This window comes from Caretta caretta, chromosome 11 (assembly GCF_965140235.1).
Source record: "Caretta caretta isolate rCarCar2 chromosome 11, rCarCar1.hap1, whole genome shotgun sequence".
Classification (NCBI taxonomy): domain Eukaryota; kingdom Metazoa; phylum Chordata; order Testudines; family Cheloniidae; genus Caretta; species Caretta caretta.
Window position 1 is genome coordinate 28,812,552 of NC_134216.1, and position 21,392 is coordinate 28,833,943.

Sequence of the window (21,392 nt, forward strand, 5' to 3'; positions counted from 1 at the left end):
CTCCGGGCGGTCGGGTTGGTAGGTGCCTCGTGACGCAGGAGGAGTAGGCGACAGCTTGGGCAACCGCGCCTCGGGCTGACTCTGAGCCTGTGGCCGGTGTTCCGCGCCTCCCGGCCGGGCGGCTCGCAGGCTGCGCCATGTCGTTGGCTGTGGGCGACAGCGGGCGGCTGGGCAGGTTCAGCAGGCGGGGGGCGACCCCCGGGACGCCCTGGCTGGGGGGCGGCGTGGTGGCTCGGAGTCTGCAGGCCGAGCTGCTGTGGGAGGAGGAGGAGGAGGAGGAGGCAGCGAGCGGTGTCTCTGTGTCCCAGGGCGGGGCCCCGTTGCCGCCGCTGTCTCACAAGCGGAATGGCGTGTTGATGGCTCCGCCGGGAGGGAAACATTGGCCGGCCCGGGCCTGCTCGGTGCTGTGCTGCCTGCTGGCCGTCTCCGCCCTCGCCTTCCTCCTGGCCATCGGTTGCCTCGTGCTCAAAGGTGAGGGGACCCCTTTTGCCCGCGGTCCCCGCCCTGGCGGAGGATCGGTCCCGCTCGCAGCCGGGAAGCGGAGCCCCGGGATGTCTTTCCCCGGCCACTGAGGAGGTGGTTTCTGTGAGGGGGGGGATTGAACCCAGGTTTCGCCAGGCCGAGCCCAGCGCTGCGGCTGCCGGCGCGCAGGGCGCGGGCCTGGCGGTGTGTCGCTTTGGGATACTGGTAACTTCTGTTTCTGCAGCCCTCTTTAAGGACAGACTACTCGGAGAACCAGCGCTGATGGCCATCCCCTTTGCGGGGTAGACGAGGCACAGTGAGCACCTGCTGGTGTTTTCTGCAATTGCTGTTAGAAAACGCTTCATAACCGATTTCTCTCTCTGTAGATTTGCGCTCTGAGAAAGAGAAGAATGACGATGGTATAGAAACTGGCTTGTTAGGTATGCATTCATATGCTTCTTTCAGGGCTTCTGCAGCTTAAAGGAGGCTAAAAATCACCTTGTCTTAAATAAAAGCCATATTGAGTAAACGCTCAGGTTCTTTGGACAACGGGGGAGCTTGTCACTCAGTTCATTTATTGCTAGGGCATGTCTACTTGATGGCTTCTCCTGAGGATAACTGGTAGCAGGCGATTGAGAGTGCCTTGACTAGCCAGAACCCAATCCATGTAGAGCTCACATGGAACTTTTATGTTAAGCACATATTTCTCTGCATTTATTATTTGTAAAAATAGGAATATGGAAGAAATTATTTTACATTCGTTATCTCATAGGTAGAAGGGGAGTTGTGTTTGTTTGTTTTTTTGTTTGGTTTTTTTTATAATTCCCCAAGGCTGAAATCTAAGCATGAAAAAGCTGCCGGTTTTATTTGTTCTATGGTAACACACAACTGGCTCTTTCACATTTGGTAGATACTTTCCTCAGAGAAAGTTATATTGTCTTGATTTAAAAATGTCGGTGATGTAAGGAGAGGAAGTTGAGCATTTACTGTCATAACTAACTGAAAATGATTTGCAGTGAATGCATGTGCCTTGTCCTTTAGTCTTAAGAACATAACTAGACCCCTGCCAAATTCAAGTTCCATTTTGTTCAATTTCATGGCTATGGGATTTTCATGATTTCAGCTATTTAAACCTGAAATTTTACTGTGTTGTAATTGATGGGGTCCTGACCCAAAAAGCAGTTGTGGGGGGTGGGAGGAGGGTTGTACGGTTATTGAGGGGTGGGGCATTGTGGTACTGCGACCCCTACTTCTGCGCTGTTGCCTGCAGAGCTGGGCCCTCAGCCGCCATCACTCTGTGGCCACCCAGCTCTGAAAGCAGCACAGAAGTAAGGGTAGCAATACCCTAAAATAACTTTGTGACACCCCCCAACTTCTTTTTGGGTCATAATCCCCAATTTGAGAAATGCTGGTCTCCCCGGTGAAATCTGCATAGTATAGGGTTAAAGCACACAAAAGACCAGATTTCATGCTCCGTGAATTTGGAAGGGCCCTAAACATAACATAAGAATGGCCATACAGTAGAACCTCAAGAGTTATGAATACTCTGGGAATGGAGATTATTCGTAACTCTGAAATGTGCCATAATTCTGAACAAGACTTTATGGGCTTCAGCAGGGTCTAAAGCCTGGAGCTAGTCTTAAATACATAGAGCAATTTTAGATTCCGTTTAAATCACATAACTTTAACTTTTGCAAAGGTTTTTGGTCAGTTCTGCTGTGAGAGAGACAAGCTTTTGAGCTTACACAGAGCTGTTGCTCAGGTGAAGAGCTCCGTGTAAGCTCAAAAGCTTGTCTCTCTCACAGCAACAGAAGTTGGTCTAATAAAAGATATTACCTCACCCACCTTGTCTCTCTAAATGGTATATGGTTAAGATAAAAAAGAAACTAGAAATATACCATTTTGTTTCAGGGATGTAGGACACTTATGCTATATTGCAAAGCTGTGTTCTGTGGAAAATCTTCTCAAATTTAGTGTTATACTTATAGAAACTTTTCTTTATCCCCCGTGAAGGATTTTGGGGTCTGTTCGTTCTAGCCTTGATGACAGGGCTCTCATGCTGCAGCTTTTCTTGGACAGTGACTTATTTTGATTCCTTTGAACCAGGAATGTTTCCTCCGACTCCACTTTCACCTGCACGATTCAAGTAAGTACTTATTAAAAAATAAATGTAATTCTAAGGATTGAATTGTCAGCCTAACTAGTCACAAGACACAATAGATACAAAATGAGCAGTGGCTGTACAAGTTTCATGTTGCTCTCTTAGTGTGCCTTAACTGATCTGAAGAACACAGGAACTGGCAGTTAAATGGGTGCAAGAGTGTCTGGTGAGGACATGCACCACTGACCCAAGGAACGTAGTGTGGCCATATTAAACTGATTCAATTACTGCGGTGACTACATGTCAGCATAATTTAGGTTGACTTAATTTTGTAGTGTAGACTTGCCCTTAGTGAATACTAGATGATAGATTAAGCATTCCAGTCCTTAGTGTACCAATAATAGAGATTTAAAAAAATAAATATATATCCAATCTAATTAAAATTAGACAGGCTGGTCTTGCCTGTCAAGGGAGAGGGTACTGTTTGCTCCAGCTGTAGCTGTTTTGACTACCTATATGGGAAGTAGTCTGCTGAAACCTATTTTGTTTTTAATACACGTCTTTACATCAAGTGAAGCAGTCTCCATGGATATGGTAAAGCAAGTTGATGTAGTACTCTGGTAGAGGAGAATGAAGGATTTCTGTAATGAAGCAGGTTTATTAAACAGGCTACACCAAACTAACCACACATTATTAGACATTTTTGAGTATTTTAAGAGACTCTTGCATATCCATTTTTTAAATTTTATTTATGTGTGTGTGTGGATATATGGATCTTTTTATTTATTTTTTGTTATTACACTTGGGACAAAATTTGAGGTGTTACTGTAGCACCCAGCTAGTCCTCAAACATAACCTGAAATATGAGAGATGACTTTATGACTAGACTATGAGTCTCATGTGATTAAGCTTGTGTTTTTAAGTCAAAAATAAACTTGAAAGAAGTTGGGTTGTACTTTTATAAGTTTATAGGCATTTGGAAATGAACTTGGTTACTGCAAATAAAGGTTTTTAAAACTGGAATGATGTGACCTTTCACATACATACTTTAAGACAGTTGAATCTCAACTTTGAGCTCCTCTCTGAAAATACATCAAAGTAAATAGACACTTCTGATTCTGACTTCTCTTGTGGTGAACTTAGTTTAAAAAGAGAGGTTTTACAGTTGCTTCAGTTACTGCCTAGTCCAATTTATCTAGTATTTCTAATTTTTGTTAGTAGCAATTTAAGCAGCAATAAAATAAGCAATTCCGATCTAGAACTAGTGTATTAAGATTAGAATGATTCTGGATCTTTCCAAAACTGTTTGACTGTTTAATAATATGTCTAGTAGACTTAGGTTTTAAAACTGGGCTGTAAACTGATACCCAGCCTTGCTTCAGTTTCCTGCTTTGAGGCAGGAGTTGAGGTACTCCCTTGGTTTTTATTGTTGATCCTCTGACTCCCATTCATGGTGATGGTGCATAAATCCTGTCTAAACCCAAGAAGCTGAGGCCACAGCTGCAAATCAAGAAGAGCTTCAAAATTCCTTTGAATCGTTTAATTAGAAAGTTTGCTTGAGAGAAACTCTCTAATATACAGAAAGAATATCTAACAACCAAGTAGACTGGTTTATGCTATGTTAAATATGGAAATACGGTATTTCAAGTTAGAATATTTAATGTTTAAGTTGTGACTTTCTTTAAATGGACATAATGAACTTAAATTCACTTATTTCTGAAAACTTTTATCTACGGTTACAACTGAAATCTGAGTTTTATCCAAATGAAATTATAGAAAATAATCTTTCTCTGTTTTTATTAGTTGGGTCTTTTATGCAGCAATATGTAAGATGCATTTTACAATAGGAAAATATGACTAAAACCCCAAAAATTAGCAGAGGAGCTTCATGGCAAGTGTATTACCTGTAACCAATTCTAACTTCTCTTTTGAAATTGACAAGTGTTGGAGTTGGTGTGTCTCAGCATTTTTATTTATTTTTTTTGTGTGTGTGTGAATTGACTTTTTAAAAAAAATTTCAGTGAAGTAAGTTGTCAGGTAAAAATTTCCTTCACTGTTTAATTTTTTGCCAATAATGGGGGAAAACGTTAAGACATGTTTTCAGAAGAATACAGAGATACCTATTTAACTGCTACTCTAAACACCACTCACACACTTTTAATTTTTTTGTACGCATCATGAAAGGATGCGAGGCAAATGTTTGATCATTTTTAATGTTAAAATATCTGACTAAGACTACCTTATTAATATAGCATGTCTTTTATCCTTTATAAAATTAGCAGCCCTTATAATAGAATATCGGGACAATATTTTGTGTATTCATGTTGGGTCATAATGTTTCCAGTTTTGAAATGAACTATACTACTGATTAAGTATATTCCCCTTTCATATATTAATTGACTTTTTTGTTTAAAAGGGTAAATATACATGTTTTGCTGCTTTCATTATGGAAAGTCCGCTACTAGTATATCTATGCTTTTAAATACAGAACCGGGGGAAGGAATGTTAAAACTGGTTTTCTTGTTACTATGGAACATTAAGCTAGTTAGAATGGAGTTAACTTCATTTGCATGTTTTGTTTAAAACTTTTTTACAATTTATTGTTGGAAATATATTTAAATTCATTTTATAGATTCTAACAGTAATCTGTAAAAAAAGCAACTTACCATAAATATTTTAATTTTTTTATTTATATAAGTAAAAATAAAAATCTTGATGGCACATTACTCTTTTAAATTGGACTGAGAACTTTACAACCTTTATTCACATAAATGTCACAATTTCAAAAAATGGCGGATAAAGCAATGCATTTTGTAATGTGGCCAGCAGGGTGGGTGCTTGCACACAAAATAGCTTCCATACCCGAAGGGTGTTAAGTGTCTCCTCTGTGGAGCTTCAGGGTGTATTCACCTTGAAATTCAGTAACCAAATCAAATGCACCTGGTTGGAAAAACCTCTTTAAAGGTGTATTTTAGAACTTTTTAATCCTAGCAAAATACTGTTAAATATCACTCCTTCATTATGATTGTTTTAAATAGTTTTTTTCAGTGTAGATAAAAATGGTTGGGTCTAAAGTCTCTAAATTTAAGGAACTTCTCGTTATATACTGAAAAGAAAATGATTAAAGTATATATTATATACAGTAGTAATTGTAAAATACTTTTTTGTCAGGAAAAAAATGACTTCAGATTTAATTCACACATTTTGGGAAATCTGGTGTTTGGATGCAAGATTTTAACTTTTTTATTTTTTTGGGGGGGGGGGGGGTGTAAGACTCTATCTTGGAAAGTTTTGTAACAGCATAAAAAACGTTTTTTTGCAGCTAGGCTCAGGGGACTGATTAGAGGACAGGGCCAGCACCTAATCCCCAGTCTTGTGGTTCTTTTGTGGTGTAAGCAGCTTCTTTAGTTACTCCTCCGAACTCTTCTTCAGGAATCATAAGTACTTTAAGTTTGTTGCAATAATTGGGCCTACAGATTTACCCAAACCATGAGCTCAACTGTGTAAAAACAAAAAAAGTGTAATGTTTTATAAACTTGTAATAACCTATAACCAATGTTGATGGGATAATGTGCAAAAGAGACTAAATTAGTCCAAACAAAAAGGCCTACTGATATAATTCAAGGATTGTTAAGATTATGCCTAATAAACAAGACCACGATGAGACCAGAAATCAGTGAACTGAAATTGGTATGTGAGAAACTAGGCCTAACTGGTGGACAAACCAGTGAGAGGACACGCGATTCCACCATCCATCCCTCCCTTTTGGGGTCTGTGATGGGGTGGATAGGCCCTGAGATCCCCTGCTGGAGGCCTCGTGGCCCTGCCACACCATGCCCCAGAAAAGGCCAGTCTCCTCCAAGTGGCCCTGAGTTGTGGCATGGGATGCAGCCAGTCAGAAATGGGCTGCAGGGAGCAGCCCAACAGGCCCATATAAAAGGAGCTGCAGTGCAGAGCAGAGATCAGTTCCTTGCTAAAGCTGGAGGGGTGTGGATGGTGTCCCTGGTTGGCTGAGGGAGCTACAGGACCTCAGACAGAGCAGGGATAGGGGATGGGAGGACGGGATAGGAAGGAGTTCCAGGCTGGCTGCTGGGACTCAGCCAGGCCCAGACCCTGAGGTGAGGGTGAAGAATGAGCTAGGGAAGTGGCCCAGGGAACTGTGGCAGCAACGCGGCTTAGTTGAAGGGACACGACAGACGGCTTCTATCTATAGGGCCCTAGGCTGGGACCTGGAGTAGAGGACGGGCCTGAGTTCACCCCACTAGCCATTGGGTGAAAGTGACCTGGACTTTGATACAGCCCAGAAGCGGAACTGAACTCTTTTAGTGGCCCAGCTGAAGAGCTGGGTCCAGAAAGGCCCAGAGAAATGAAGAATCTCCAGGGAGGGAGCCTTGGGGGACATGTCCCCATACCAGGGCCAGGACTGCTTGAAGAGCAGGGACAAATTTAGAGAGCCCAGAAGGGGATAACAGACAGTTTGGACCATGGTACTGTGATAGGCCCTGCTGCACTGACTGAGGAGTGAGCCCAGGAATAGGGCTGCAGGTAGAGGCATTACTGAGGGCTTTGAGATAGGCCTGGTTGGACTTGTATCACAGAAGGGGTTTGATTTTTAGCTCACATACAGACTGTGTATGACTCGGCAGGAGGGCTGGGTTGTTGAAGACTCACCACAAAGCAGAGAGAAAGTGCAGGCACATGCAGTCGAACAAGGGGGTGCTTATAGGAGGTTTGTGACACCCCATTACCAGGTCCTTAAAGAGAGATTTTTTTGGAGAAAAGCTTTACCGTGATGGCCACCACCCCCACCGTCTTCTGGGACCCCAGGCGTTTGTCATCCTGATCCTAAGAGATGTCCTGACAAGACTGGGCCAGAGAGAGTCCCCCAGATGACATCACTACCTCTGGTGGCTCGAGCTGAATCCCAGACACCACCTGGGATGTGAGAGTGTCTCTTTCCTTCCAACACATGTCCTTTTCCTTCCCTACCTTATGTCTTCTTTCCTATGCCTCTCCTTTCCCTTCTTTCTCAAAGAGCCTGGCTTAGTCAGCCAAGATGGTATATTTTGCAACACTGTTGTATGCCTGTGACCAGAAAAAACTCCTAAAAGCAGTGCCCTAGAAGTCCAAGGCTTATGGGTTTGCCAGCTCGCGGAGTGGCTGATAGACGTGTGCTCAGCCTGTGTTTTTCCAGCAGTGAGGTTGCAAGTGAGAATCAGCACCAGAGACAAGCTTTATTTTCTGTCTTTGCTGATCTTTTCTCTTTCCTCTGGTATGTTAGTCTTAGGAAACAACAGCAGGGAGGACAGCTTCAACCTGTCACAACTAGCGTCTCTTTTCCCCAAAAATGACAGTTATTACTGTCTAAGAGACTGTAAACCAAGGGGTTTTTTCCTCTTAAAAACTCGCTAACTAAAAGGAAAGGAAAGAACAAGGGATGTTGTTAAAATGAAAGCCTTATTGTAATACTTTACATTGAAAATGCTTTAAGACAGAGAGAACAGTTATTAAAGATTAAAAGGATGTTTAATGGTATGTTTGCCATGGTACTAAGCAGGCTGAGGTCTCTCTATACCAAACCTTGTTTAAAACTGTTTAATGTTGGACAGTAACTGGGTTATATTAACACCATTGACTCTTTGAGCCCATGTATTCCATATAAATGAATAAAACAGTTTCTTTCCTAAAGCACTGTGAAATTGAGAATGAATACAATATTAACTGTTCCTTTTATAGTTCTAGAGCGCCACCGCTGCATGGAATAGGGTTCTCCAAGCTATGAATTAATGAACAGATGTCATATGGCTGATTATAATAGAACTAAAGAGAGGGGTGGTTATAACAAAAACATGTTCATTTTTGAGCACCAGAAACTTTTTACATGCTGAGTTAAGCTTAAATTTTTAGTTGATACACTTGGATGCCTCTGAGTGTTTGACTTAAGACACACAAGGCCCTGTTTGCAGTGGTGCTAAATGTCCATAACTTCCAGCAAAGTCTACTGAAACTATTGGTGCTCATCACATCTGGAAAATCAGGCCCTTGGTGTCTCAGGTGGGGTAATGAAAATGGAAGCATCTGAAATGCTTTTGAAAAATTTATAGATGCTTTTGAAAAATTTAGACTTTTGCTCCTTGGAGCCAGCAGTTCTGGAGTTGCTACTATTAATGCTGGGAGGAATTATGGCTGCTTGCACACAGGATTTACTCCTGAGGGAATTCTTTGCCAAAAAAATTAAAATCTTGTGCCAAAAACTATGCACACAATATTTTAAAATTCTGCAAATTTTCTTTGTCAATAAATAAATGGCTCCAGCATGGCAGTGGGGAGCATAGGCCACTGACTGCATTGAGGTGGGAGATCACCCTGAAGCCTGCACTTCCGCCAGTACAGAGACATGGCAGTGAGGCTGCATCTGACCCTGACACAGGGCAAGGGCTGGTTCTGCCCCAGAAACATCCCGGGGCTTTGCACCAGGTGTGGGTGGGCAGGCTCAGCCCAGCAGCATGGATCTATGTGTGGGGTGGGAGGTTTTTTTGTGGGGCAATCTGGGTACAAGTGGCTCAGTGGGAGATCTGGATGCACAGGGGCTCGTTGGAGTATTCTGCATGCAGGGACAATGGGACTCACCAGGGGATCCAGGTGAAGGTGGCTGGGTCTCAGCATGGAGGGGTCTGGGTGTAGGGAGATGGGGCTTAGCAGGGGGTCATGTGGGGGACTCATAGGGGGTCCAGGTGTCGGGGGAGGGGAGCTTAATGGGGTGGCGGTCCAGGTGCTGCTGGTTGGAGATCAGTGGGGGGGGTCTTGTCAGAAGGGTCCAGGTGTAGTGGGGTGGGGCTTGTCAGGGTGAGGGTTTGATGCTCCTGATTAATGGGAGAGCCCCAGCTGCTGCCAAGGGGATGCCACATGCCAGGCTACCACTCCTCCCCCGGCCCATGATTCCCCTATTCCCTTTTCTTCTCCATCGCCCTGCCCTGTTCCATCCCCACTGCCTCTTATCCCCTCCCACCCTGCCATAACCCAACCCCATCACAGGCATTCACTTTTGCACAGAAAACAGGAAGGCTCCCAGCACACAGAAGGGGACGATGACTGGCACTAGGACCCAGGATGTGGCGTTCAGCTGCAGAGTCAGTGGAGCCCAGACACAGCCTCTTTCGGCTGTGCAGCTCTGTGCTTGCAGAAATGAGGGAGGGGTAGTGGCACGTAACCCTGTCTCCCCCCCCTTGCCTCTGCTTGGATTCGGGATTTCTCTATTTGCTGCTGATATAAAATATATTTCTGAAACCCAAGAACTAATCAAACAAGTAATCCCGTTTTTTACTATCACCTGCCTTCTATGAACACTGCAGTATTGGTTAAAAACAAACCTTGAAAACAAAAGGGAAGTAGTTGTGGTAGATTAACCTCAAGAGATCCAGGGTAAATCAAAGAAACAAATGGTATCTAGTTTAATACCATGAAAAAATGTTTTATAAAGCTTTGAAGTCTTTAGACACAGGAGGTGACAGAAATGATGGGTTTTGTTTTTTAAAAAATAAGATTGCTATTTTGTTTTACATCTTCTGTATGTGAGAACTCTTAAGCTCGGCTTGGCTGAAATATGATTGAAAGGACAAATAATGAAGCTAAAGATGAAAGTGCAAGAATAAAAAGGCCAAAGCAATCAACAAGACACTAGAGCCATACTCTTTTAATCAAGAATGTTGGTAGTGGTGGTAGTAGTAGGAAAGGAAATTAAAGATGATTTGTGGACATTTTACTTATGTCCAAGGAAAAACTCTTTGTAAACTGAAAAGAACCAACCCTACAAGGTTTCTGCCCCAACCCCCATTTTTTTTTAGAAAAGTCCTTGTAAACTACAGTCTAGTTCAGGGGTTCTCAAAGTGCATTGCACTGTGACCCCCTTCTGACAACAAATTACTACATAACCCCAGGAGGGGGCACCAAAGCCTGAGCCCCGCTGCCCTGGGGGGAGCGGGAGGCCAAAGCCCAACCCCCACCACTCCAGGCCAAAGCTGAAGCCCAAGGGCTTCATCCCCAGGCAGAGTGTCTGTAACCTGAGTCCCACCGCCCAGGGTGGAAGCCCCCTCAGGCTTTGGATTTGGCCCCAGGCGGTGGGGCATGGGCTTCAGCTTTGGCCCTGGCCCCAGCAAGTCTAAGCCAGCCCTCGCGACCCTGTTAAAATGGGGTCATGACTCACTTTGGGGTTCTGACCCACAGTTTGAGAACCGCTGGTCTAGTTTACATATCTAGTATGAGGGAAATGTTTTTTTAAAAAAAAAAAAACCCTAAAGAATAAATTAGGCAAGAACTTCTGCAATTCAGCTTGATTACTAAGCATAGGCTGTCCCCTTCAGGAGGAGAAATTCATTGCTTGGTAGATTGTATGCTGTTTCTACAAGACTAATATAGCATTGGTATGGATTCTGATTTCACTTTTTGGAATATGTTTTCTTGATTTCTCAGTACATCATGATACGAATCCACTAACTGGGGTTTTCTCTGAAACCTAACGCTTGCATGTTAAGTTTAAATTAGTTGTCTTGTTATCTTGTGCTGGGAGGCCATGGACTTTGAGGATCATATGCACAATTTGAAGCAACTAGAGTTCTGATTGAAGAGATGAGAAGCTGCTTGTATTCTTACCTTGCATGGATTCTGTGTGTGTAAACAAAAGCTATGATCAAGACCAAAAGTTATACTCCCAAATAGATGTGACAAGGAACTACTTTAACATTAACCATTACTTTGTTGTATTCGTTCCTTCAGGTAATCGCTTTTGTGAGCTTTGACATCCAAGTTAGATCAGCTCCAGACTAGTCTTCTGAATCTTTGTAATGTGCTAGTCCTGGGCTTTCACAGTCTCATCTGGTTTTTGATAAGGATGCTCTTGGTTTCCATGAGGCCCATCATCTGTAGTTCATGCAGTTGCCCATCTTAGTTCTTTAAAAGATAAGGTGTGCCTGACACTATTAAGAGATCTTATCAATACCTTATTTAACACAGTCGTCCTTAAATATGAAGAATTGTGCTAGTCTGTGTCTATTCTTTTTGGAGTTGAGTTAGCTTTGGTCAGGTTTGTACACGAAATTGGGAAAACTTTTCCCTGAAAAGACAGCCTGGTAATGTTTCTGCTTTTTGAATTTCTGATACTAAAGTATGTATGTGAACATACCCTGTTTGAAATCTCTTTGATATCAGAATCATTGGGCTCTAGTTTTAATCTATGCGCATGAAAACTGTAAGTGTTCTAAGAGATTAAAAGGAGGCTGAGACAATCGTTTTGCTGTGTTAAAGTTACACAACTGCCTAGAAGATAAGGGGAGTGGCTAGAAGTGAGTTGGTGGAGTTATGAAGTGTGTGAGGGCTTGATTTACTAGAATCTAGTAACTTCTGGAAGGTAGGCTGGGCATTTGATTTCCTTGTTGAATTTGCAGAGGTTTGGTTCTCATTCTAACTGTAGACTAATAGTTTCCACCCTACAAATGAGTGGTAGGTGTCTAGTGATTTTTCAGTCTCAGATGTACAAATCTGTCTGATGCACCTATGCCTAAAGTTAAGGAAGTGGTAGAAAACGGGAGTCATGACCATGTTTAATTTTACAGTAGAAGAATTAATTAGTAAAATGGAAAAGATTTGTACTCATTTCAAGATTGTTGCAAATGTTCTGGCTTTTCAAGATCAAATATGCCACATTACATGAAACTTTACCTATTGCAGTGGGAAAAGCTAATGGGATGTTTGATCTTTGCCATTTCCTGGGTGTCTGTGACAGAGACTGCTCCTGAATTAAGATGATTTTTGATGATCTGATTGAAGGACTGTTATAGGAATGTCATGGATACATTTAGATGACAGTGGCAAAATATTGTCTTACAGATTGTAATGGGATAAGGATAGATGCTGCAAGGAAAGACTTCACCTTGAAAAAAGTTTTTAAGGTAAATTTTTCAAACTTCCTAAATCCCATTTTCATAAGTGACCTATGCTCCTAAACTTCACTGAAAGTCACTGGGACTTACACTACTAAGTCACGGAGTCCCTTTTTAAAATTTTACCCCTAACCTTTTTTTGCAAACATAGCACAGAATTAGCAGCTTGGGAAAATGGTTCCACATATGGGAAAATGTTGTTGTTAATTTTCTATATCTGAAAAGAGTATTGTGTTCAAGTTGCTGAAGATGCCATCCTTAAAGTGTGATGTCCTCAAAATGATGTTTAATTGCACTGGGGAATTGCCTGCAGAGTGAAATAATAGATACATAGAAAAGTTAATTGATTGTAGAAAATGTGAGCCAAGTAAGCACTTTTCCATATGTTCACTATCTCAGGTATTTCTGTTCAATATGAATTTGGCTTAATATCTGCTTTAATCTTTTAACTTTAAATATCTATTATTTCTACCACTAGTTATGAAATCTTTATTGAATAGAGGAAAAACTTGATTTTGTATTACCTCAGAGCTTTTTTGTCTCGTATTTTTCCCTGATATTCAAGTGTGTAGACCAGATTGGCAATCCATATGGTGTCACATGGGAAATTAGATCAGTTGGACAGTGCCAAGTGTAATTGATACACCTTCTTGAATTTGGCACTGTTCAACAATAATGCAGCATTGCTTATTACACAATGGAAGATGTCTTAGAAAGTTTGGACTGATGCAAAAATATGTCAAAACTAAAAATTATTGATGCTATGTTTTCATACTTGTTCTCATCTTTTGATTTAAATACTTAAATGTGATGAAAAGCTTTTGTAATGTATCTCCTTTTGCATTGTAAGAAGCAGCATGTACTCTAGTCCATCCACTTTTAAATTGTCATTTCTTGCTTGTGATGAGCTACTGTTGTATTAACATGGCTCAAAAATGCAGTTACCCATTCATGGAAGTCCTGCTAGAAGTTCAGCATTCCTCTTCTTGTTGTGTTTCAGTCACCATATGGACAACATGGGGACCAGAGCACCGTCACAGACTCAGCACTTTTTCCTCTGTGCTGCCTTGTCTCAGACAGAGAAGGGAGTTGAGCACCTGCATGTTAGACATATTTCCAGGATGTGTGTCAATGGGGTCCCACTGCTATGCTTGTAGGGGGAGAAGAAGAGAAGGGACAACCTAAGAAGTGACCCTGACCTTCCAAAAATTTGAAGGGGAGAAGAGTACAACCTTCCCAAAATCACTGTTCTTGCATCCAGTGGGTTTTATGCTTTAATCTCTCTAGTTTATCTCCAGGGCATAGGAGGAGACTTAATTGGGATAGAGGGAAGCTTGTGAAAGTAGCAGCAATAGGGCTTGGGGCATCTGGACATGCACTTTTTTATTTCATCTGACCTCAGCCTGCATGTGTGATAACGGCACTCGCTTCACTGCAGTGAATCAAGGCTCCACCACTGAAGTTTCTGTCCGCCAACACCAGCAAAGGTGAGGGCTCTGCCAAGTATTTGGATGTAGGTGTTTTGGAGTCATTAATACAGTATCCTCGGCTTAACTTCCATGATGCCATCCAGCATATATGCTGTGTCTCTTCCCACGAAAATAGATTTTCCTCTTCACCCACTTCTCTACCTTGTCTGTCAATGTCACTGTCTTACATAGACACATTTGCTTACCTGTCCACTCCCTTGCCTGTGTCTGTGCACACGCTTATACAAGGGGATAGAAAAATTTGCCAGATGCCTAAATATCGGAGGACTAAATAGGTTTAAGGGCCTGTAGCCTCTATTTAAAATTTGACTGGGTAGTCCTGGGTTAAACTATAGTGTCCCTAGGGAGTTAGCTCAGCTCCTGTGGTGCTACAGATTAATAGGGTGAAAGTTAACTTTTACGGTTCTCTTAGACTGGGAGATACTGTGGCGCACACAAAGAGCAAATAGTGACGGCAAACATTGTTACAAATAAAAGAAAATCATTTGCATTTTAAGTTACACAGAGACACGCGCACACACCTACACAAGTGGAGAGAGCACAAGCAATAGCCAATGTCGTAAGCATACTCACATACCCAAAGATATTAGTCTAGTGGGTCTCTCAACAGGTTGTCATTGATCGAGGGGTGGTTCCTGCTGGGGTCTTCCCACTTTAGCCCAACCAGGGAATCTCTTATCTTGTTCTGACCATGCCTAACTCCTTATGCATATGCATGACAGTTCCAGCCTACCTTTTCCTTATCTGTACTTCTACACCCCATAAATTCTGAGGTGCCCTGCTTATGTCAGCCTGTTTCCAGAGTAACCTGTGGTCAGAACAGAACTTTCCATAATGTTACAATCAGGTGTCTTGCAGCGTGGACTGGTACATTGTGACTTATTTTCCGTAACATCACCTATTGGTCCATCCTTTACAGTAATCATGTGGTTTTATTGGCATAGGGTTAGTCTTAGGTCACCCACTCATGTCAAGCCTCCTTAAGCCTGAGGCCTAGTGTGGCTAAGCTGAAATCATACAGGCTTTAGCCTGTTGGCTTTGCATTACAGCCTTGCTTTACTTATATACCTAATTGTCTATCTTCTACTCCCATAGTCCTATTTTACTTGTATCTGTTCATCACACATTGACTACATATAAGATAATATGTGAGTGATACAGTGAATTAATTGGCTACAACCTCCTTTGTCCAGGGAAAAGCCATGCTTACCCCTCAACATCCCAAGTTGCTTGCAAATAGAGCATGCTGGAACTTGTATTAGGGTGCTGTTTGTGGTCCCCACATAGGGCTCAGTTTCCAATATTCGTTCACTAGTAGGTGTCTACATTTGAGACTTCCCAGCAGCTGCTTGGGGAGGGGCCGTCAGTGCTACCTTCTATCTATGTCTTCATTTGGGGTGTCCTTCAGTAGGAGAGTGAAAATTATTCCGATTGGATTTTTTGTTTGTTTTTTAACTGCAGCAGCTGGAACTTCATAAGCATCAGGAAGGTCTCTGTGGTCTGTTTTCACCGCAGAATGGGCAAGCCGTGAGCAGTAGCAGGGGCACTGTTTGTAAATATAAGAAGACGCTACTATATAGTATGGGCTTGCATTCAATTCATCTTTCAGACTGAGAGGTAGGAACTTTCTGATGAAAACTTAAGGACAAATTCATAGGCTGCTTAGTTGTCCTGCCAGCTTATGGAACTCACAGCCTAGAGTTGGGTGCCCAGGCTCGATACAACACATGGGGAGTTAGGCATCGAAGAAAGATTGACTAAAACCACTATGCAAGTGTGGAGCTGCTTAAGCTAGGCAGTAAGAAGTGCCAAAGAGAGGGATGGGGCCTAAGTCACCTGCCTGAAAGGGAGTTAAGCGCCTAACTCTGGGCTTCAGGGAGGCACTTAACAGCTTGGAATTCATAGCCGTGAACCCTCTTCTGGAGGTAAACGCCTGAGCCAGAAAAGCTCTTTCTCAAGAAGAACAGGAGGTTGTAGTGGTTGTTCCAGTTCCCTTATAGCCAGTAGCCCAGTGGTTAGGGCACTGGCCCAGGATGTGGGAGACCTGCGTTCAGATCTCCCTGCCTAATTTGGAGCAGGGACTTAAATCCAGGTCTTCCTAGGTGAGTACCTTAATCACTGGGCCATTGGGTAATTCGAGGTTGTATGGTTGGGGTGGGTCTCAGTGTCTCCTATTGGAGCTATTCCACTGTTAATTTAAAAAACAAACAAACTGGTAATTGGAGCAGGGACTGGAACCTGAGCCTCCCAGTTGAGTGCCCTAACCACTGGACTAGTCAGTCTCTCTGGCCTGTATTTATTCTTGTTGTCTCTCTAATGAGATGTTTCAACTGGTAAGTAAAAACACTTTGTGTTAAGAATGCTCATGGTCAGTATCGCTGGTCACAGATTCCCAAAGAATCACGTAGGTGCTCAAACAGGTGGACCTGCCTGGTAATGAGGGGTTGTTGTACAAGGATAGTGCACCCAAATGACAGTCTGAGTAGAATTGTAAGATTCCATCCTGAGGCAGGTAAGGGCAAGAGGCTCAAGACCTGAGACAGGTGCTCTGAAAGAACAGAAAGCTGACAGAGGTGCAGCTAACCTCTGAAATATAACTACATTTATAAATAAATTGCAGTTACTGAGATGAGCTGCAGAGCTTTGCTCAGTGTGTGCCACACAAAATGTGTAAGTAGACTGTATTGTAATGCAAGTGCAGGGGTGGACATTATTAAACCTGTGCATGCAACCTTAATTCATGCCTTTCAGTTACAGTGCAACTTCAGCATTCTTTTAACATAGTCATAATTTATCATCCTTGCATCTTTTGTTTTGGTATTGCACGATAGAGGAACTTTGGAAAGCATTTGATAGACTCTTCAGGCTTTGTTTAATTTTTGCAGTGCGCTTGGCAAGGTTAACCTGTTAAGGAGACAAAATCAAGTTTTCCTGAAATAAAATCTTCAGAAAATATGATCAGTTGCAGGTAGATCTTTGACTTAGTTCAATTAGAAAAGGAAAGTAATTAGTTCTGAGATGTATTATAATTTGGATACTTTGCTTAGATTTGACCCTGACACAGCCACACATTTTCTGCAGTTAACATAGAACTGTCACTTTGTGTTGTACTAGAGTTTTTGCAAAGTACTAACCTGACACTTCTAAATGCTTAAGTATATTCTAAGTCTCTAAAATAAATTGTTTTCTATTTTAATTATTCCATGCTACTCTCTAGCATGCTGGACCTAAATTCTGCACTGAGGCTGCTTGTTTTCTGCTTCAAAATTCAGAGTTCTTAACTATCTGTGGAAAAGAATAATACCATGTGGGTTATATTCCTTGTGTTGCTGAATCGCTTATTTTGGAATGTTTCAATTTATTCTCTGCTCAAATTTTTAAATTTTTATTGTGCCATAGAATTGTCTTGATAACTCATACTGCATATTGTCTGCCAGAGGAAAAGCTAAATAAAGGCTTGTGCACCCTGGGAGGGAGCTTTTGCATTTGCTGGCACCCAGTAAGGGATAAGAAGTGGCTGTAATGAGTGGGGTTTTAGGGAGAGAGCATGGTTGTTATCAAACACTCTCAGCTGTTGCACCAGCCAGAGTGAGCATGGTTGATGGTAAACCACTAATTTCCATCCCAGCAGCCTTTAACTACAAACAGCTCTACTGACTATTACCTTTCATTGAGTCCCACAGTGAGGAATATACAGGTTAGCTGGATGTAACTGGTAAAATGATCATCTGTTAAATCATGGTCACTTTACATTATCAAGTTTTTGAGTTAGTGTTACATTGAGACAAATAGGGTCCATTCATACCTTGAAGTTTCTGTTTCAGTTTGTAGACTCAGTTAGCACTGCACAGCTTTACATATGGAAGGCTAGCTTCAGAACCATAAAAGATAACAGCATACACCTCTACCCCGATATAACACAGTCCGTGGGAGACGACAAATCTTACCGCGTTATATGTGAAACTGCATTATATCGAACTTGCTTTGGCCCCCCCCCGCTCCTTGTCCTCTGACCTCACCCTCCAGAGACGACCCCCCCCCCGCCCCCAGGACCCCACCCCGTACCAAACCCCCCTGCTCCCTGTCCCCTGACTGTCCTGACCCCTATTCACACACCCCTGCCCCCTGACAGGCACTCACTGGCAGCGGCGGGATGCGGAGCAATGTGGCCCCAGCCCGCTCCACTCCACCAGCTCCCTGCCTCAGCACTCCGCTTCCCGCTGCCGATGAGCGTGGGGAGGTTGGGGAAAGGAAGCCCCCCGCACTCACCGGTGGCGGGAAGCAGTGCGCCATGGTTGGGAGCTGGCGGAGTGGAGCAGGCTGGGGCCGGGCTGCTCCGCTTCTGCCGCTGCTGGTGAGTGCTGAGTCCCCCAAGTGACTCGGCCAGGGAAGTGGAGCAGGCTGCTCCTGGCCCCCTGCTAATCACCCAAACCACTCTGGGCCTGCAGGGCCCCCAAAAGTGCCCCCCCCACAGCTCCTGCCTCCCAGACCCTTGTGGGGGAGGCCTGCTTTACCACGTTGTATGCGAACCCATGTTATATCGGGTCGCGTTATATCAGGGTAGAGGTGTATTTTAAATGAAAGCTTAGACTTTTGTGGCAGAATATATTTCTGGTTATATTATACAATGCTTGCATTAACTGTACTTTGTAAATTAGAAAGATCCAGTGGTTGCAGAGCTACCGGTTTGTAGTAATAAGCGTACTACTGCTGGCCAGAAAAGTGGGTGGTGGGGGTAGGGATTTATAGACTTCTGTTTTTGTCAATATTTGGTGACCTGGTTTAATGCAAATTTTCTTCTTCTCCTTTGGTTCAGCTTTAGATGGGACTTGTATGATAGGCTGAAAAATACTGCCAACGATGTATAAGCTGTTCTTTGGCAAAGATGGTTTTGGTGAATTCTTAATCTGCTGATGCTTCTTGGAAATCCTAGAATGTGTTTCAATGTAGATAAAATTCTGCTTATCCCAGTTTTGTCTTCTGTTATTGCTTAGGGACACTTTTTAGTTAACAAAGCGTCTCATCCCTACCCCTCCCCCCACCCCCCAAAAAAACCCCAGCAAAAAAAAACAAACACACACACCCAGGATACTTGCTTCTTAAAATTAGGTGTATTTCAGTCTTCATGCCCAATCAGTTCTCTGTAGTCCGAGCAGAGAGGTAAACAAGGATGCTTGTTATGAGGTTTTTGTGAATATGGGCAGAAATTCACTAGGAGCCCAACAGAATCTAATTTGCTTCTGATAGTCCCAACCCCCTGAAAAGCCATCAGATAGTGCGTAATCACGCACTATCCTAAGCCTGTCTTGAATTGTAGACCTAGATGTCACTCTCCAATCCTCTTAAATAGTTATTGCTTTAAGGCCTTTATGGTTCTAAATATACCTTGGGTAATTTCCTTGTGAGTTCTGATTCTTACTGTTTTTGTTGTATTAATGAGCATTCTGTTTCTCTCTCTAGGAGACTGACCGGGCATTCCTTCCACATGGGCTATAGTATGGCAATACTGAATGGCATTGTGGCAGCTCTCACCATAGTATGGTGCCTCATTTGAATCCTACGCTGGGTCGGTGGTGATCTTCAACAGTTCAAGATGCACATATGGAAGGCTAGCTTCAGAACCATACTACTACACACAAACTACTATAAACTGTCCAGTCTGCTTTTTTTACAACACTGTGGAATGACATTTCACAACTCAAATAGAAATGTCTACCTTTCACTGTATGTTTCAGATTTATAGACGAATCTTTGGGTTCATATTTATAGGGTGTTTGCTTGAGTTGCATTAAGAGTGGGGGGAGGGGAAAATGCCATATAGGCAAAATGGGAATTTGTCTTAAAACAAGAAGAAATACTTACAAATTGAAAATGTTTTAAATCCTTGGGATGACACTTTTTGATTCCTTTATACAGTAATAGCATTCTTATCTGCACTTCCAGCTATACTACAGAGTACAGATAAACATGACACTTATAAATTTAACCATATGTTTAAAATGTACAGTGTTGCTAATAATAAAGGCCACTAACTTTTTTTCCACTGTACATGCTATTTAACTTGTACTTGGCCAAGTAGTGAAAACTAGATTGACTTTTGCTAGTCTAGTAAATTTTATACTCTGGTTCGCCAACATTCACACAATACTAGTTTATAACACGGCAGAGAACAATTTATTTAAATATTTAATTAGATTTAAAAAAAAAAAATCAAAAATATTTCATTTCGTATTAGCTTTATAAAATCCCCTCCTTGTTTTGTAAACAACCTAAAACTTTAGCCTAAATCACGTGATAGTGTTTTTACTTGGGAGTAATGCAACTATATGCTGCAACTACTGTTTATACAAAAAAAATTCACTAAGAATGTGTGGAAACTTCTCCACTTTGTGCCATTAAAGTATAGAAAATATTGCCTAATCTTTTCACATAGTAAATAGAGATATAAAATCAGTTTCCAGTATCTGCAGTAGTGTGCCTCACTGAAGAACTGCAGGAGTTATTTTTATGGCTTTTTGCATCTTTGTAATGTATGTAACTGCTCAGCTTCTTAAAATATTTTTCTTAATCTCTTAAAAGGATCAGGAGTCTACAAAACAGTTAAACTACAATGGCATAAGTGTTGGAATTTCATTTGTCTGTCTTATTTTGCTTCACCTGCATCTTTGAAGTGTATGGATATTTTAAGATGTATAGTGGTTGTATTCTGTAATTAAAATGCTTGTAAAGATTGTTAGAGTATCAAACTCTTGTAAAAGTATAAAAAACCCAGATTCATTTCCAGATTACAAGTTAATTTGTATAACTTAAAAAATTAACATCCTGTAAAATGTGCAAATCAGCAGTTCAATTTGACTGGATTTAAACAAATCAGAATGATCACTTTAAAAGTTGACTACACTTTTAAAATGTATGTATTGTTTACATATAAGAGTGTGCATGTTTAGTATATTAAAGATGAACCAATTCCTTTTTCTAGTATATTAAACAGATATTGATATTGAATTCAGATCTTTTCATGGTGTAAACCTACACTTGCACAAATAGTGTCAGTCAAATGCAATGTTTCCTTTTTTACATTAAACAGAAAATAGTTTAGATCCAAGCACTCGTTAATAAATTTTTTTTACATTTTTAACCAATGTTCTTATTTGTATAGTACTCAGTTGATTCACAAATGTGCCTTCAGATGTATTCATAAATTGAACTATTAAGGATTCCCACCACCTCCCTCATTGGATGAGCTTTTCTCCATCACATCTGTGCAACCCTCAATTAAGCCTGAAGTCAGTCTGGTTTCATTGGTGTAATAGCAGAATTGATATAATTAGACAAATTAAATCCATGTGGGAGGTAGTGCAACTCTACTGATGTAACTGGAGTCTAGTGCTGAATTTGTCCCTA

At 41.9% G+C, this 21,392-nt stretch overlaps 1 protein-coding gene across 3 annotated transcripts; it reads left to right on the forward strand.

The window, feature by feature from the left end:
* Nucleotides 1-24: 24 nt before the first annotated feature.
* Nucleotides 25-21,126, forward strand: ARL6IP6 (ARF like GTPase 6 interacting protein 6). 3 transcript variants are annotated; one of them, XR_007359026.2, is made up of 6 exons: nt 25-471; nt 849-902; nt 2,476-2,608; nt 12,446-12,507; nt 13,499-13,985; nt 19,449-21,126. XR_007359026.2 is itself a non-coding variant. In XM_048868443.2 (4 exons), exons 1-4 carry the CDS (start codon nt 138-140, stop codon nt 19,540-19,542), a joined length of 615 nt encoding a protein of 204 aa, XP_048724400.2. In that variant the 5' UTR covers nt 25-137; the 3' UTR covers nt 19,543-21,126. The 3 variants fall into 3 exon arrangements, 1 of the variants encoding a protein (XP_048724400.2); XR_007359027.2 differs by lacking the exon at nt 13,499-13,985; XM_048868443.2 differs by lacking the exons at nt 12,446-12,507; nt 13,499-13,985.
* The last annotated feature ends 266 nt before the right edge of the window (nt 21,127-21,392 follow it).